The following is a 19,933-nucleotide window of genomic DNA, read 5'->3' as shown; positions in this document are numbered from 1 at the left end:
CATATATGGAGATCACTGATGTCATCAATATTAATATGGTCCGATATACATCACTGGCCAGATGGCCAAGACATGGGGTCGCTTTTCGCCCTTAGGTGTCTTACTGGTAGTTAGGAACCAAATAGACACTCGTGGCACATGAGGTGCGCCCAACCTCCAGGAAAGTAGTTTACTGGAGGCATCCACTACATTAACGCAGGCAGTAACAACGCATATATCTGTGTTTAGAGGGTCTTTTTGGGGTGAATCCACAGAACAGCAGTCGTCTCGGTTTGAACGTTGTTTGAAGGTTTTTCTACCACTGATCTTTATGTTTCAAGTCAGCAGGGTCAGCTGTCGAGGGCCTGGTGAGAAACGGGGCCATTTTTAATGAAACCTGGTGAAGTACTATTATTATATGGATGAGTTTATTCTTAAATTGTCCAGGGGTGTCATGAACCTTTAGAGAAGTTTAGACAAAGCTTTTTTGATGGGAACTAAGCGCTCCCATCCCATGATATCCACATTAACATAATCTGCTGCCCTTAATTTGCACTGCGGATATTTACATCCGGTCGTGTTTGTGTTTTTGAACAGCACATTTAAAGTTAATTTATCCATGATTTGTAACTCTTGAGCATGTACAAAATGCAACTAAATGGTCCCACTTCAAGAGTTAAAATAACACATAGGACTTTACTATGCAGAATCTGAGCTACAGTAGCTGCCAGGAAGAGTGGGCTATGTTTTAAACATGGACCCGAGTGGGTCCAAAGCGGGCCTATCTGCTTCTCTGAATACCTAACCAGGAAGAGCAGTCTTCCTTGGCCTTGACGGCCATTTATCAGGGAGATTCTCGGCAGCGATACGGCCCCCAGACAGGCCAAAGTTGAACGCACCGCTGAAGTCATCCCTAATTCATGAGCAGCCCGTATCTGTCCCCACTCCGCCACCTCCCCCCATCCATCCGAACCGTGCACCCCAGGGTCACGCGCTGGGGTCACCAACCAGAGCCTTCCCCCGCCCTCTTACTGGGGGAATTGAAATCGGAGCGGGGTGACATGCCATCGGAGCGGTGAAGGATAGGGGGCATAATCTCTGATGACACCAGCTCATGGTGCACTAATAAATCTGAGAATCCTCCAGTCAATTCCCATCATGCTGCCGACGGCAGACATTTCTCGCGGTGCCCCGGGCTTTTAAAGGCCGCTGCCCACATGCGATGGGGAAAAAACTGACAGCTGTCACAGCGGTAGGCTTTTGGCCTATGGCAGATAACTTCTCACTGGTGTTAAACCTTACTGTCACTGTGATACAAACATAATCTTGGTTGGCTGCCAGCTGTCGTCAATTACCGGTACCTTTTATTGCGTTCAGGATGCAGGTTTTTGAAGCATTTCTGTTTTATTGCAGTCGGCAGTACAATACAGGGAAGATGGGGGAAGACGCGTGCACTAGTGATGCGTGGGTCAGGGTTTTTTATGGACCCAGCCCAGCCTGCCCCGCAAGACGGCATCAATTTTCACAGCCCAGCTCAGCCCAGCCCGCCGTCATTAAATACATGTCAAATACGTCTTTGAATGTAGATTTATTCCATCCATCACGGAAAGGCAGCCAATTCCAACCGTGCAAAAACAGAATGGCATATTAGAGAAGAAACCTTCAGTGCTGATGAGCTGTTAACATGACGGCATGAGATGCTTATTTTAATTGACAACACGCCTGTTAGTATAGGACTATACACACGGGGCACAACGCTAATGTATCACAGAGAGATATTGCAGACCCAGTAGCGGGTGCAAGACAAAATAAACAACTATGAAGAGAAAAGACCGAAATGTTTAAGTGCACCGTCAACTTTTTATCAGAGCTCTGTAGCTACTGATGCCTCTCCCACAACAACAACAACAGCCAAGCCAGCAGAAGGTAATTAACCAGTCCACTCACCTATTGCTGCTTTCAAACGCTGTGCATTGTTTTAAGTCACAGGAGCATGGTTTTCATTTCATAAATGGGAACTTTAGATTAGTCAAAAGCATGTGTCAGTATAATCCACATGATTCCTGTGTACATCTTGTAGGCTGCAACAAGTAGCCAATAACAACACGCTGAAACATTTCCTGTTAAAACAGTGGTCGGGACCGCCTCAACCTGCCCCGCAAATAAAGTGTACATTTCTTGACCAAGCTCAACCCAGCTTGCGGGCTGACCGCGGGGGACCGCGGGTTCAGGCCGGCCCGCGCATCACTAGCGTGCACAGATCTGAAGCAAGATTCAAATGTGTTTTGTCATGATTAGTTCTGTTCCCAAATGAGCCACGAGGAAGCCTCATGAATCATGATCCTTAACTCATACAGTGACATCCGGCCACAAGGGGCGCTAGAGTGCCAGAAATGTATCCATAGACCTTCATTATAGCTTTTGTTGACCCTCCCCCAACTGGCTTGTGTTTTCACTCCAGTCAATGCTATGGAGGACGAGAGTAGGAAGCTAGCTGACACGTAGCCAAAATGCTAACCCATTTAGAAGCGCGATCTAAAGCTATTTCAGCCGCAAAAAACTTTCTCTTTGGGTCTGGGAACACAATCCGGAGAAAATCCTGTCTAAAGATGTGATTTATTATTGGAGTGGGCGGCGCGATGCGGCCGTTAGCGCGAATACGGCCCGTGGATGGCCGAGTCTAAGTCCCGGGCATGGATGGACGTCTAGACCGGGGCTTCGTTGAGGCCTCCGATAAAATAATTCATTTCATTAAAAAAGCCGAACATGTTCGGGATAGGCACACTGGACTACGTTCCGGAAGCGGCGCTGAACATTTGGTGAACATTGGGGGGCTCAAAAATGTATTTTAAACCATTTTTAATGGAATATATCGTCGGACCATGTAAAATGGCTAGCTGGCTAGCGTAGGACGAGCCAGGACCACCCACGACTCTACAAGCAGCTCAGGGTAAGTCAATTTATAAAAAAAAAATTGTATTGGATTGAAATAAAGCCGAACATGTTCGGGATAGGCACAGAATGAGTTAATTCTATACAGAATGATGCTCTTAGAAGGTGTATCTATAGGGACATTTTCAGTCATTTAATTTTCTCCTACATTGTGTCACTATTGATCTCACTGTATTTACGGCACATGGACAGGGTTTTGAATGTGGTATGTTGCAGCCTTTAGCCCTCACTACTACATGTCTATACCCTGAACCCTTACCGTAACCTTGTCTTAAACCAAAGCCTTGTCTCTAAAATCAGCCCCGTGAAAACAAAGACCCCATGTAAGGATCATCACAAAGATAGTTAAAGAGCACAGGAGTTTGGACTAGGGAGCAGTTCTCAGAAGTTCCCACCCCAAACCTTCTGGGGCCTCAAACAGGGAACTTTTTAACTTAAAATCTATTTTAAGGCCTTTCTTTTTTATTTCGTGATAGACTGAAATCCAGCGTTAATTTAATTCTGAGAGTGTGAAAAGGTTCTTGTAATGGTCAACTTTACACCCGCTAAACCTATGCACCTGTGTCAGTCACACTGGAAAAAATATATGTACTCTCACTGCTCCCGTGCTATTTGCACAAATTTAAATCAGGTAATTATCCCTACCTGGCTGGAATGGCTAGGGGCATAGATTATGTTTTGACTTCTGTAAGTTCGAGTCTTCGAGTCCATCTATCTGTCTGTGTGTGACCAGCTAATCTCTGGCACTGCTAGACCGATCAGCATGAAACTAGTCACACACACTCCCAGTCCCAGTAGACCAAGGAACAACCTCCACCCTATATTTTCAAACTGGCTGCAGTGTTTCTCAACCACTGTGCCTGGGGACCTTTGGTGTGCCCCTGAGAAGGGTCAAGTGTGCCCCTTGAAACTGCTTGAAAGCCAGTATTGTATTTATCATTTAAAAAATGATAGCGGTGCGAGTAGTTGTGTGCTTGTAGATCTGCTGTTTTCACTACTGTTGTGCGACAGCCTTGTATGATGAAGCAGGGCTTTACTTTGCAAAGAAACGTACAAATTTGAAACTTGGACATGCAAGGTTTCTTCCCGACAGTGACGATATTTACACCCCTGTTGGTGTGCCCATGTATTCTTGGGACACGAAAAGTGTACCCATGCAGAAAAAAGGTTGAGAAACACTGTGCTACAGTATAACAGGCCGCTTCACGATTTGGCCTATACAGTAACCTTTATAAACGTGAATTTGTCATATTTCCCCAGTCCACACAGTGCTTGGTAGGCAACTTGACCTGGCAGGGATCTGCGCTCCGAGGAGCACACTTTCCTAGTTATTCATAAATGCTATAAATTCTATGCAAATTCAAATTGCAAAAAGAAGTTCAGAAACCTGCCTACCATTCATTCATTTTGAGTAGGGTTGAGAGAAGAGCATTAGGTACCGACCACTGCTTGTTGTGTAATGGATGTGGATTCAAGTGTCTTTCTCACAGAGAGATTTCTACATCTTCAATGACTTATTTCATTAATTTAAAATGTCAATTCAACCAATCAAAGCATTGCGTGTTGGTTGTCTTTGATACACCACTGTGTAGCGCACAGGGCTTAATAGTTAAAGGCTCCACAAGTCTGAAATACTTCCGCTTGATGGTGACATCACTGAAGAATCCTTCTTATCTTTATTCTAGCCTTCTGCCATCCAGCCTCGAGCATTCATCCATGCTCATACTGTCACTCTTTAGAGCTGTTTTTTTACGCTTGTGCTGCTGAAATACCAGAGGGATTAATGTAGCGGACCGGTAGGCTACATTAGTCACTATTTCAAATCATGGAGACTTGAGTTCAATATATTTTGGTTTTGTCACATTCCAAAGACACAAAATATGGTATAGTAAATTTACCCCCATTGATTACGGATGGGGACCCAAATGCATTACTCCCCATCCTTTAAGACCTGAGGCCAATTTTACAAATGCCTTCTAAATCAGTAGTTCTGAAGCTTTTTCGTGTCAAGGAGGACCCCCAATTTTATATATATATATTAGGGCTGGGACTTTAACTGATTGATTGCGATTAATTAATTACAGAAAGTTAACGCGATTAAAAAATTAACACATTTTAATCGCACTTAGTTTTTGCACCACAGAACGTTCAGATTCGGGCATACTGATCATAGCAATGCACCAACCAGGAAGAGACAACAAACGCAAAGGGAGAAGTAGCCGAAGTGACACACTGTGAGCTTGTATATCTGATATTTTTGAGAACCACTGTTCTAAACCAGTGTTCTAAATCCTACGAATTTCCTGAAAGACATATGTTGCTATAGTTAAATCTAAAATGACACAGATGCTTTTCTTGTTTTAATGGGTTAAATCAATATTTAATTTGACTTTTACTTTTTTTTATTTGATTGTTGTTCACTTCAGCTTGTTGCTGACAATTGCCAGCGAGCACCCTATTGTGGATGGCACTGTCTAGTTCCCTCATTACATGCATTATGTGCTTAATTTTCTATGCAAAATATAATAATTAAATACAGTATATCGACAGTTTTATGGCCGATATTCAACTGTAATTTCTGAGCTCGGTTGACAGACAGCCCTATCCAACAATGCCATGTTGTCTCTAAAGAGAAGCAACAGATCGTATCAAAGAAGTTCCACTGTCAAAAGACATTCAAATCGACAAATAAACAACAGCCACGACTCGCGAGGCTAATAATGCATGGGTCTGATAATGGTTCCCAATGCGTAGCAGTAGCAATGAAAGGAGGGTGGGGCGCAGTGGGGGATGGGTGAGCAAGTTCATCCGCCGTGGCAATATTTGAAAAACTGCCATGAGCAGTGCGCCTGTCATTTCATAACTCACCACATTGATCCGTCCTCTGCCTTAACGGTGCCACAAGAACAAACAAGCCCAGCACAGATAAGAGACTGGAGGAGTTTTGGGTGAGAGGCGGCGGGGAGAACGCATTACTGAGCAGCTAAATAAAGATTGTCACTCCGAGATCCATCACGGCTGATGTGCCTGCTGGCCTGACGGCGGTCGATCGGAGGACAACGACACGTGAACACTTGGTCAGAGAAAAGTTAGCCACAACAACACCCCACTCTCCCAGCAGAAATCCTCTCCAGCTTTCGTACACCGACAGCCGTTTGGTAATGCACGGAAGGCCCCACGTCCCTGAGTCGGGAGTCTGTAGAGAAAATGGAAAGTGTCGAGCTCTGTTCGAGAGAAGCATTTGTGAATTACACGTTCCTCTTTAGGATGGAGAACCGAGTGAACTCTGAGCAAAAGTTTTCGTGAAAGTGGCAAGGAAAAACTCCACTGGCTCTAGGGTGAGCGGAATAATTGAATTCATCAATTTTATTATAGTGCTGAATCATAACAAGTTTAAGACACATCACGTATATAGAGACAATGTTGCCACACAATGTGGGGGTCCACAAGTACTAATCCATGGAAGTTATGATAATAGTCCCCAGCCGGAGGTCCACCATCATGCCCTTGATCCGCAGGGGGGTCCGCTCTCAAATACAAGTCTATTGTGTGATTTTGAAGGTGCCTTGTCTAATTCCTCAGCTGGGCTCGTTTTGTTCTGTGGTGCATCTACAGTATGTATGACAGTTTGCCTTGAGGTGAATAAAGTTTGACCGCTTTTCGGTTGTGGGCCATCGTTACATTCAGTCACTTTGTGTGAGTATGTGTGTGTGAGACACGTACGCACGCACGCACGCACACAAAAGCAGTTTATGTTCCACCGCGTTAATCTACTTGTTTAACAAGAACCAAATGATAAATAAAATGGTAAATGGTGCATTTACTGTATATAGAGCCTTTATCCAAGGCGCTTTACAATGATTGTGCATTACATTTATTCATTCACACACCAGATGGCATAGGAAACCGTGCAAGGCACCAACCTGCATGTCTTACTCAAGGACACTTTGACATTAACTCTGGGGGGAGCCCGGGATCGAACCCAAGCGGCCGCTCTACCTCCTGAGCCACTGCCACCCCTATAAGCACACACACATAGACACACATCTATTCATCAGATCTCGCCTCTGGAGGACTCAGATCACAAATTTTAATTTGAGCTGTAACGGAAAGTTTTTAATCATTCACCCTCCCACCCCCACCCCAGACACCCAGACACACACACACACACACACACACACACACACACACACACACACACACACACACACACACACACACACACACACACACACACCTGGCTGACAAAAACACACCGTAGATGTATAGATTAGAATCTACTCACAGGCTTTGCGTGCGTTGGAGGTGGAATTAATGGCAGCTCTTCCCTCTCTCACCTCATTATCAGTACGAGGAGTTTCAACCTGCCCAAGAACGGACTGCTGGTCATCAGTCATTCTGTCCTCCAGTGTGACTGACTGTCTGCCACTTGCACGCACACACACATACACATGCACCAACGCACGCAAGCGCACACTCATGTCCGCAAATAGATGGACAGGCACTCACATTCAGGGCCATACACACAAACAGACTTACACACGTGGACAGATACCCTGCTGCACGCACGCACGCACGCACGCACGCACGCACGCACGCACGCACGCACGCACGCACGCACGCAGATGGACAGAAACACTTTCAGATTCAAGGAGATACACACAGATGGATGGACTCTCAAAGTGCAGTTCGATATGCGCACACACACACACACACACACACACACACACACACACACACACACACACACACACACACACACACACACACACACACACACACTCTCACTCACTCACTCACTCACTCACTCACTCACTTACTCACTCACTCACTCACTCACTCACTCACTCACTCACTCACTCACTCACTAACTCACTCACTCACTCACTCACTCTCTCTCTCATGCACACATTTGCGTGCACAGTGATGGCTTCACAGGTGTGTCCGAGAGTTGTAATGAGGATTTATTGGCTGTGTTTATTTCCAGAGTCTTCCGTACTATAGAATAGATTTCTATGGAACTGCCTTTGCAACTACTGACTTTTGATAGCAAACGCCTGTCTAAAATAAAAGAGCAATTTTATAGGATTAGAGGCACTATTGATTTTTTATTTGTTTTAGAATTTTCATTGACAAACAATCAGACATACAAAACACATACATTAAGGCTAAAGTATATACCTCTAGGCGAAACAATGTGCAGAAAATAAACTCGAAACAATTTCACAGGAATTACAACAAAGGAAAATGGAAGAGAAAAGTTCTTGTCCCAGCCTGCTGGATGCTCGCCTCGCTCTCACCGTTAAAGTAGTTGAAACTAGAAGCAGTGCTCTTCCGAGCACAGGTCTCCACCAGGCCACACAAATCGGCCTGTTATAGCGCCACCATGAGGCTGATTTAAAAAATGTGGGGCAGAGGTTCTGAATCAGCATCCAGGGAGTGTGTGTGCTCAGTTTGGCAGCGATCGGGCCAACGGCGCCGGAGATTAGCTGGTAACAACCAGGCCACACAAATCGGCCTGTTATAGCGCCACCATGAGGCTGATTTGAAAAATGTGGGGCAGAGGTTCTAGATTGGCATCCAGGGAGTGTGTGTGCTCAGTTTGGCAGCGATCGGGCCAACGGCGACTGAGATTAGCTGCACACAAACTGCGAGGACACACGGACACACGGACACACGGACGCACGGACGCACGGACGGACGGAGGGGAAAACATACTCTCCCTCAGCCTTCGGCTGGTGGAGACAATAATGTTGTTTCTGACCAACAGTGAGATCCTACATTAGGCGACGCTCTGCAGTGAACAATGTGGATTGTGGATCGTGTCAATGTGCGTGCAAGAGTGCTATGGAAAACAAGTGTGGTTGCCCTGTGGTTCAAATCATATTTGAGTTTTGGGAAGTGAACTTCCATTATTTTGGGGGCTATGTTTGTTTACTAGTAAGTGCTGCATCTTGAGCATTACTGGGCTGATTTGACCTATGTGGGACCAGAGCCTGCTTTTAGTGTGTCAATGAACTAAATGCATCCAGATGCCTGGGGATCCCCATATGAGTATAAGGGGGTACCCTAACAGGGCATCTATAAACCCTAACAAGGCCTAACAGGGCATCATCTGGGAATGCCCATACTGTGTACAGGTATATGGACATTTTATTTATTTCACTCTTATATATATATATATATAAGATATATCCACCTGTTTCCGCGGGAGTTTACTGGAGATTATTTGGACCTGTTTGGACCACACTTCCGGTTTAACAGCAGACATACAAGCTCACGTCGCGTCGCAGATGCAACCATTGTGAGCTTGTAAATCACACTCGGCTGCGGCTCCGGAAGCTCGGTACAGCGTCTGCACAATGCACTATGGGGCGTTGGAAAGTCGTGGATAATATATATAATATATATACATATACATATATGGACTTAATATTAACATTTTCGGGGGAATGCCCATATATGGACATATATAGTCTCTTGTGGTCTATGATGTCAGTAATCTCCATATTTGGGAAAAGTTAATATTAACCACTGACTTGGAAAATTAATTCACTAATAAATGACTGTCGAGATACTGCCTACCGATTTGTAGGATTTTTGGACAAAATCTGTAAGAGTAGTGCACAGAAATGTGTCTTGCGAACATCGGCCACTAGGTGGCGCTAGAAAAAGCCCATTTGAAAAATTTAGGGCAGAGGTTCTAGATTGGCATCCAGGGAATGTGTGTGCTCACTTTGGCAGCGACCGGGCCAACGGTGACTGAGATTAGCTGCACACAAACTGCGAGGACACACGGACACACGGACGGACGGACGGACACACGGACGGACGGAGGGGAAAACATACTCTCCCCCAAGCCTTCGGCTGGTGGAGACAATTAATATCAATTAAACAATGCAACTTTTTTTTTGCAAATTCCTGATGAAGCCGGTCAATTTGACATATGGCGTGAGTGTGTGGCGCGAAAACTGTGGGAGGAGTAGGCGTTAAACTTTTAGTTACTCTTGAAACAGAGAATAAAGTTTCCCCAGAACTATAGTGTGGTTGCCCTGCTGGGCAACCACACTAATTAGTGTTTAGACTCCTTTACAACTTTGGAGCTAAGCTGTGAGCCAGATTTACCGGAGAGACGGCAGCAGTAAGTCGGAAGTCCACGCATTTGCGTCCTGTCTCACTCTCGTGCACATATCACGGGAGCATTGCACGTTTTCGTGAGACGTTGGTTAAAATGAATTGGAATAATGTATGTATCGGATCTGGATCGCATCCTTGCAAAATATCTTGCAGAGTTTGATCCCTTGTCGGCGATCAATCCTATTGCATGAAAACCACAATATATGACGTAACGATTTCCATAAAGAGACTTGCGTATTGTGTAATGAGTAATTCTTCGGGTGAACTACTATACTTCTTTAAACATGGGAACAGGTCAAAAGATAAAAGACCTCTGAAAACCAGTCTCCAGAAATCTGCCAAGTTAGGACATGTCCAGACTTGGTGGAGCAAGGTGTCTGGCTCTGATTTACAGCGAGGGCAAATGGGGTCAATATACGGAAATTAACTTTCCTAATTTGGCTATAGATCAGTGCAGATGGTGGAGCCTTAAACTCGATAAGACTGTCTTTCACTAATGGAAGGTGTGTGGATCCTATACTGTATATTATAACATTCCAGTACAAACCCCAAATCTCAGTCATGGGTGTCATTAATGTAATGTAATGACTTCATAGATACTGTATTTAATAATGCACCCGTGGCATTTTACCAAAAATTAGAAAGAACTATCTGACTTGCAGATAATAAAATAATAATTACACTTTATTAAATGTAACTTTTCTTCAAGTTGGTAAAATTATAAAAAATATAATTATATATAGAGTATATATTTTCAAGAAAGTGGTTGAGCTAGAGTAGTAAAGTGCAAATGCCTCATCATTCAAAGATGCAGAAAATTAGACTAGAAAATAGAAATGGAAACCTTTTAGGGCAGAAGTCATGCTGAATTAGTTTCGAATCTTGAGAGATTGCTTCACTATCGGATTATCGCCACATTTACTTAATGTCAGTGGAATAAAGCAGTAGAGATGGCAGACAAACAGGATTCTGTCTCCATCTGAAACCAAACAGGTGGTGGAGTTTGCCCAGGATCAATCAGCAAAACAATAAACATAAGCCACCTAAAATTTGAAGCCCAATAAAATGATAAACTTCATTTGCATAGCGCTCTTCCAGAGTTACAACGTGCTTTACAAAACAAGATAAAGATTCAATGAGATAACAACAGAAAAAGCTAAATTAAACAGAAGATGAAATGACATCAAAACAACAAAGTACACTCCATAGAGTTATAAGAAGAATAGAGAGGACACCGGATATCCCCGCCCGTCCACTTTCATTGAGTTTCTCACCCAGTGCATGAGGCGTTTTCACCCCTTCTTCCGCGTAGTAAAATGTGACGTAGTGGGGCCTATGTGACGCGTGTTGCGTCATAGTTTGTGTTCATGGACGCGCTGGGGCTCCAATTCATGAACGAGCACTTCCGGGTCAATACAAAGAAGCCTAGATGTGCGTTCATGTTTCTAACCCCCAACTGCAGTACCTCAAAATGGCCACCATGTCCATGGCGCTTCAGAGCTCCCTCAAGGTTCTGGGGGCTTGGTACACTCCTTGGAGCACAGATCCTCGCCAGGTCGGGTTGCTTAACCACGGCTAGCATGTGTGGTGCTAATTATGGATGTAAGTGCAATGTCTTTAGCTTCTGTGTTGTTCAGAGGGCTTAATGTGGTTCAGCTTTTGAGAAGATGGGATGCTGCACTCGTGATTAGTGGCAATTAGTGGAGAATAAATAATAATGTAAACTTGTTTGCCCCCTCCCTTTTGATTTCAAGAATAAAACTAATGATATCTTGAATTAATAACCTATGATATCCTGTGATATCCTCTCATAATGAAGTATTGGTCTTGTAAGACAATACCAGTAGATCATGCACCATCCACACGGACCATGGTGGTCACATTTATGTTCAAAATAATTTGCACATGATGTGCACTGAAACTAGACTCCAGCGAGATGCTGCTCGCCATTTTTATACACCACATCTTTCACTTCAGTTAAATTCATTGTAATAATATTTTTATACTACTGTATGTTTTATAACAAACTTATTTACAACGGAAAACGGTATAATTTTAATGCAATTTTGCCCGAAGTCCCTGTTAATTTTGCACACTGCCCCATTCTCTGTCTCTTAATTTATACCAATAATTATATTTATGAGCTTTATGATATGGATCCAGTTCATTTCTATTCTGCTGAATTGGGGCGTATTTACAGCACATGAAAAATCATTGAATTATAATTATAATGTTACTTTTTTTTGCAGCTTGAGTGGCAGTGGCCAAAAAGTCAGTAGTCCAACTTTTTGATTAATAGAATCATTGTTTAGTGGATGTGACGTAGGACATTTTCCAATGGCCTTCTATGACGGACATCACATTCAATTTTAGACTTCATTAAATCGCCATGATATATTGTCACTGAGCGACCGACCATCCATCCATCCATCCATCCATCCATCTATCAATCCAGACTTGGCAGAGATTCATGCTTTCCTTCTCCCTTAAAAGCAGGGTCTTATTGATAACTGTCAGCACATGCATTGACAGATATCATTGGTATTGGAAGAGAATAGTTTCTTTTCAATGTATAACTTTACAATCCTGAGTGTTAATTTAACTCTGAGAGTGTACAAACGTATGAGTACTCAGAGTTACAGTAGGTAGAAATGGATACATATGCACAGAGTATTTTCCTGTGCGTTTATTTGAAATACATTGGGTCTAATTCTCACTTGTAATATATTTTCTTTATTTAAAGTAGACACTTTAGAAATCTAAGCTAATAATTACAGTAAAACTGAGAAAATATGCAGGTCTTAAAGGAGTAGTTCACCCCCAAAATAACTTTTTTCTATTGATTACTCACGCCATGGAGACTTGAATTCATGGATATTTTTTAGTTTTTGTCGCATTCCTAAGCGAATAATTTCATTATAATAAATGTACCCCCATTGATTCAGGTAGGGGACCCAAAGTGTCTTTGGGTCCCCTACCGGAATCAATGGGGGCTTTATTGGCTTAGGGGGTTTATTGGCTTAGGAATGTGACAAAAACTAAAAAATATCCATGAATTCAAGTCTCCATGGCGTGAGTAATCAATAGAAAAAAAGTCATTTTGGGGGTGAACTACTCCTTTAACCACCACACTACACCTTCAATAGACAATATCTCTAATATTTGCAACAACGAAAAAAATGTCTTTCAGGTGTTTTTAAGTTATGTCCAGTGGTCTTCAATAGATGTTTTGTTTAACCCTGCTACTACCTCAATATTCTGACATTCATTTAACCCCTTACAGTAGTGAATTTCTTCTTTCAAGCGTTTCACTTTCAGACATCATTTGCACATGTGATCCAGTGGTTTAACTCACTGAATGAACCTCTGAAGGCTCTGCAGGAACCCAAGATTGATACACACGACATGGATGATAATGATAACACCTTCATCATAAGAAAAAGCCACAGGCATCCACTCCAGTAACCTGATAGACACACATGTACGTATTATCATATGTATTACATACATCTCCTGCTTGCAAATGGAAATCAGGGTTGGTTACTAGGAGCCGTTGAACATAACACCTTCGAATCGCTACACTACACACCGAAACCCATTACCGGGTCATGTGTGATATGGATATGCTAATTCAGCAATTCCTGCTATAGTATAGGCTAGTTCGTGCTGCTCAGTGTGGGACTGCTTGTATGCACTGAAGCACGAAAACATTCCTACCATGCAAATGTCCTCAGTGTGCACACACACACACACACACACACACACACACACTCACACACACACACACACACACACACACACACACACACACACACACACTCTACATCCCCTTTTATTTTGTCTCAGCCCTCCTGGGACTTAAAGTGATGATGTTCTGCTGTAATTGAGTAGGACGTATGTTGAATGCAGAGAGAGAGAGGAGGCAGGGGGCTTCATTCTAAAGTGCTGATGTGAGATTTTACGTACCAAAACGCCTCTCAGGGGCTATAATTGATGGCCGCGCAGTCTCTCTACTTGGTGACTGAGGAAAAAAATATATATATATTTAAAAATATAATGTATGTAGGTAGGTAGGTAGGTACTATATTTATCCTGAGGGAAATGCCATTGTTACAGCAGCAATAGTAAAAAGGAAAGGAAAATAACACAACAAGATTTAAAGATTAAAATAAGGGTAGGGATAAGAATTAAGAACTATAGACTACGTTCTTAGACATGTGGAAATATTCAGATGTTAAGATATGCACAATATATACTTGTGGAAATATACAATGTTACTTAACCACTTTCAAACAATTTTAGGCAGTATATTCAAAATGTGAAAATGCCAGATCTAGTACAATCTCGCGACGCGTTGCATTGTGACTTGTTGTCAGCTTGTAGATTGGCGTGTGTGAAGTCATCATATATATGACCAAGTATGAATTGAATTAAGTGGTTAAAAGCTGGGTGTTCAAAAGAGCAAAGTCCCCCTTTAAATCTACATCTTCCCCCGCTTACGTTTTATTATATTATCAAAAGGATGCTGAGTGTACAAATGGGGATCTGACTGCGGTGAAATTAGAAATCAAGCACCATACTACGAGTGCATGAAAGATGCATTATGCATAACAAAGCTTCCAGATGATTTCCCAGTTCAAAAGAAAATGTTTACTTCCCAGTGGAGAATTGGTTATGTTAAAAATATAGTAAAGCAAGGTTGTACAGGATAACAAGATGGGGCTGTTGAACAAAATTCCTCTCGGTTCTGGGCAATCTACAGCCTCTCCCAAAGGGCAGGCGTCAAATTCATTAAAAGGTGCTGTAATGAATTTCCTAAGACCCGTTTAGACATAATTATACCTGTCCTTTGTTATGCGACGAAATCTCCAATAAACGTAGGACATTAAGTGTTTGTAAGTGCAATTTTCTATCATACTGCAGGCCTACACGTGAACATGTATGTGCATGTGGACACTCAGGGGAATGCATTTATATGCTAATTCTGTTCATGTATATGAGCTGCTTCAGCCAATTCTCATTAGGCTTTCATTAGGGTTTTATGGAAATGCTAGCTGAATCTACTGCAGTGAATTACCTAAACTACTCTGACTATCTCACAGTAAACCTGTTCCCTCCTACTAACACCCCAAGAACTATTGTTCAAATGTTGGGGATAATAGTGTCAATGAACTATAATACTAATATCGCTGCGTTGATATTAGTCTGGAATCTCTGTATGGAACCTGCATTTCCAAGGGGCGGATGGTGATAAACCCTCCCCATATTTGCATACTGGGCCCCGATTGGTCCTTCACTACTTCGGAGGGAGTTTTTGTTTTTGTTTTTTTAGTTTTTTCTGGTTTCCAGGCTAAGCGTGACTACACAGTAAAATCTAGAGTGTTCATTTAATTCTGAAAGTGTAAATGTGCTTGAATATGAATTGGTACATTTCTAACAACCTCTGCAAGACAACACTTGGCGATACTTCTATCAAGATAGACCCTTACAGCTCATGAGACAAGATTTCTCATTGTAAACTCGTCATGGCGTTGACACTCACATGCCACGTCAAGTCATCCAGTGTAGTGCCATTGCAATTTGATGGAGATGAAAAGTCTGGCAGAAATCTGCTGCATAAGAACCCGAGATACAGTATGACCTCATCTCCAATTCCGCTCACACCCCAGTTCCAGCGGTGCAGAGATGACTATGTTTCTGTGTTTGGGTAATTACAGTACCAGCCAACCTGCGAATTAGGGGGGTGGAACATGCAGGGGCGTCACACCAAATTCTGGGCCCTGGGTACAAGGATTCACTGCGGGCCCCCCATGAATGTTAACTATTGAAAAATAGCAGATATACAAGCTCACAGCGCGGCACCGAGTGCCGCGCTGCGAGCTTGTAGATCTGCTATTTTTGAAAAATCTGAAAATGTGTGCCAAGAAACCTATGTTTCCATGTCAGTGATGCTCAAACTTTTTCATGTGAAGGACCCCCCCATCTCAAAATATTTAGTTCCAGGGACCCCCCAGAAGCAAACTTTGAGGTACAAATGTTCACTTAAAAAATACATATATTCAAAGATCTGCGCACATTTTCACGACTTTTCAAAAATAGCAGATCTACAAGCTCGCAGCGCAGCACTCGGTGCCGCGCTGTGAGCTTGTATATCTGCTATTTTTCAATAGCTAAAGTTACTAGTTACTAGGGCCCCTCCACCTTGGGCCCTAGTAACTCAGTCCCACTTTCCTACCCCTTGTGACGCCCCTGGGAACATGCATCGGGGAGGCGGTCGGAGTGGCAGATAGATAGATAGATACCCCGGGGCATCATGGGAGCTAAGATAAGGTGTGATTCTACATTCTAGCATATCCCCCCCCACATGCCTCTCTTCTTCTCTCGCTCCACCTGATCTCTCTCGCTCCCTCCCTCTCTGTGTTTTCCCCCTCCTCATATCGTCTTTACCGTCGACTGAGGCAGTGTCCCATGAAATTGAGCTCTAAATTACGACGCCCGTGTGTGCTGTGAGAGGGTTTCTAAACCCAGGGACCTGGTCCGGCGCTATGGACGGAACACGGCCTCTACTCTGTTCAGAAGTGGTTGTGTTTCCCGGCAGTCGGAAAGGCAGAGTGCAATACTTTAGCGGCTGCGAGGGTGGCTTTATCATCTTCATCATCGTCGTCGTCATCACTATCAGCTCGCACCCTGTGACAGAGCGGAGTCAGGAGTTATAAGCGAAGGACCTGGCGTTTCTTGTTTCTTTGCCAATCGCTCTCCCCCTTTTCACTGAAAGACTGCCTTTGAATACTAAGGCTCTTATCTCAGTGAATTACTATTCAGCTGGCCACAGAGTGCTTTCTCTCTTTCTCTCACCTCTTTTTTTTTGCTCTCCCCAACTCCACTCCAACTCTGCTCTGCAGCCACTGACACCTCTCTCTGTCAGTCACACACGCCTTCCCTCAACCACCGTTTATCTGCTGAACTGCCCCTCACCTCTCCTTCTCCCTCTCCCTCGCATCAGAAGAGCAAGTACAGTTATGGGTTTGCGTCACACACTCTTATCCCACCTAATGCTTAATTTGTACCCCGTCGTACCACCACAGTGTCGCTTGCCTATTTACTGTGAGCGACACCGTTTTACCGCATATATAGTGCAAATCAGGCTTTAATCACAGCTCTAACAGAAATTAGGGAAAGTTAGCCGAGTCTTTGACCAATCTTTGACCAATAGCTTTCTTCACAAATGTGTTCATAAAGGTGTCTAATTCTGTATCACCTCTGAACTTTTCAAACCCAACTCCCTTGGGAAACTTAGTGGGAGCCAATCAAAGTTGGGGTCTCATTGACTTTACTATACAGGAAAATAATAACATGAAATCTGCTTTAAGTAGCATGCGAGGGGTCAAACTAGGGATTTTTCATGATTCTGAATCCAACGAAAGTATTTTTTTTGCGCGAAAAACATTCCTTGGGCAAAAAAACGGCTCCCACAAAACTATGGTTTATTGGATTCAGAATCATGAAAATCCCTTGTTTGACCCCTCACATGCTACAGTACTTAAAAGGAGATTTATTCTTTTCCTGTATAGTAAAGTCAATGAGACCCCAACTTTAATTGGCTCCCACAAAGTGTCCTAAGGGAGTTGGGTTTGAAAAAGTTCATAGGTGATAGTAGACACCTTTATGAACACATTTTTGAAGAAAGCATTTAGTTACCAGATTGGTCAAAGACTCTGCAAATTTTCCCTAATTACAGGAAGGTAGTTCTACCTTGCTTCTTTTAATGCAGCTATAGTGTTAGCAGATTTTTGGCACTTGCCCATTTTTATTTAAAATTTTCATTTTATCAAATACAGACGGCTAACGATGCTTCCTAAAGAAATCTAGTCTCTGTGACAGTTCCAGGGGCCGCAGTCTGCCTCCAAAACTAGCTCTGTTATTGGTCGATAAATGCATGCCTGCAATGATTAACCAGTCAGGTCGCCTCTTGTTCGGATTGGTTAGACCTAGTCTGTCAATCATTTTAGCCCCGGTTCGACCGGTTAATGCACCAATGAGCTGCTACTGACAGAGCTTCTCACAGATAACAGAATCTTTTTGGATGCTGCCCTTAGAAGTGTCACAGGGAATAGATTGTTTTAGGGAGCATTGTTAGCCGTCTGAATATAATAAGAAAGAAAGAAAAAATAAGCAATTGCCTTTTTTCTGCTTATGTCAGCAGAAAACTACCTATAGCTGCGTTAATGCCTCTGGTTTTGGATATGCTCTTTTTTACTTTTCACTTGCCTCAATCCATGTGCATCTTAGAAAAAGTGCGGAAAAAAGGAAAATTATATTTACCTCCAAAAGCACAAACGTGAAACAAAAAAACTTGGGAGAAGGCAAAGGGGAGGTGTACTTTATCTGATGGGGAGGTAAAAAAAAAAAAGGAGGGGGGAAAAGAAAATCATTTGTCAGCACTACCTGCCACTCAAGATGACGGCAACAAGACGTGGACAAAAACTCCATTTCAGCATTAATGGAATAATACCATGGTTAATGTGCCGTGTACTGGAGCAGAACACCAGGTCACACCGGGGCCAAAGCTTAGGATGCTGCATGGGGCATGTCTTAGTCATACTCTAACCCACTAAGATAGGGGTCTTCAACGTTTTCAGGCCAAGGACCCCTTAGTTGAGAGAGAGAGATGAAGCAGGGACCCCCACAACCTGTTCATAGATTCCATATTGTTTCATTGTTTGACAGCACGATCATCAGTGTATTTTGAATTGATGTCAATGTGTGTTTATAGATATTTAACCACTTGAACCGTCAACACTTAATAAACTTGACCTTCTGCTCATTTTCCCCTCTTCACCAAACCTTTTCCGAAAATAGCCAATCTACAAGCTCACAACGCCTCGTGCTGTTGTGAGCTTGTAGATCTGCTATTTTTGGCTAAAGTTCTCAGAATATGGACGCTAGGGTTCAAGTGGTTAATATGAAAAGTTTCTACCACACAAAGATTTGGAGGACCCCCTGTAGTAACTCTGAGGACCCCCTAGGGGTCCCGGAACCCCTGTTGAATACCCCTGCTTTAATGCTCATAGTTTTGAATTGAAAAGCTTAGACTGGGTAAAAGAAATATATACATATCTGTGTTTATTTTCTGACTTGAAATGTTGAATTGAGGTTTTATTTTGAGGTTATAGTGTTGGCTGGAGTGAGTAATGTGTGTTTCCTCGTCCTCCCAGGGATACTTCCTGTTGTTTGAGTCCATGCTGGACTCTGTTCTCTACGCCAGAGAGATGTACCTGGCAGACGGAGGCTCGGGTAGGTCAGCTCTGTCTAACTGAGATTTATTTTTACATTTCTGGGTTTCATTGCACACACAAACAAAACCTCTTAACTCCATTTTTGAGGTTTTTGATTTAATCAGGGCTATTGAACACCCTTTACATCTGAGTGTTGGTTAAAATAATATTGAACCAATGGAAAGTAGTAAAACGTGCTTGGGACAAAACCTCCTAACTCCACACTTTCTGCCAAACCAGCTAACTCCACCCGATTGGCCCTCTCTTTTTTTTATAAATATGTGCTATTGAACACCCTTTACGTCTGTGTGTTGGTTAAAATAATATTGAACCAATGAAAAGTAGTAAAAATCCCTTCGGTCAAAACCTCCTAACTCCACTTGAGCTCATTTTCCCAAAGATGAACATGTTGGAGTTAGGAGGTTTCGGCCCGACAGCAGAGATATACAAAATAGTATGTAATTCCTTAGGAACAACACATTTTCTTTTATGCGATCTCCTTTGAGTCTCCATTGATTGATTGATTGATTTGATTGAAGTATTTATGTTTAAGTTTGCATAGGAAAAGGTACAGTTTCATGACAGTACAG

The 19,933-nt window shown here is 42.9% G+C and overlaps 1 protein-coding gene across 1 annotated transcript in view; it reads left to right on the top strand.

Moving 5' to 3' along the window:
• Nucleotides 1-19,933, top strand: part of prmt3 (protein arginine methyltransferase 3) — a 101,592-nt gene that overhangs the window by 20,496 nt on the left and 61,163 nt on the right. Inside the window, exon 11 of the mRNA XM_080729450.1 lies at nucleotides 19,284-19,362. Within this exon, the coding sequence (XP_080585576.1) occupies nucleotides 19,284-19,362 (79 nt within the window). The remainder of the gene's footprint in view (nucleotides 1-19,283; nucleotides 19,363-19,933) is intronic.

The sequence above is a fragment of the Nannobrachium achirus genome, assembly GCF_963921795.1.
Source record: "Nannobrachium achirus genome assembly, chromosome: 7".
NCBI lineage: Eukaryota > Metazoa > Chordata > Actinopteri > Myctophiformes > Myctophidae > Nannobrachium > Nannobrachium achirus.
This window is presented reverse-complemented; position numbering and strand designations above follow the sequence as displayed.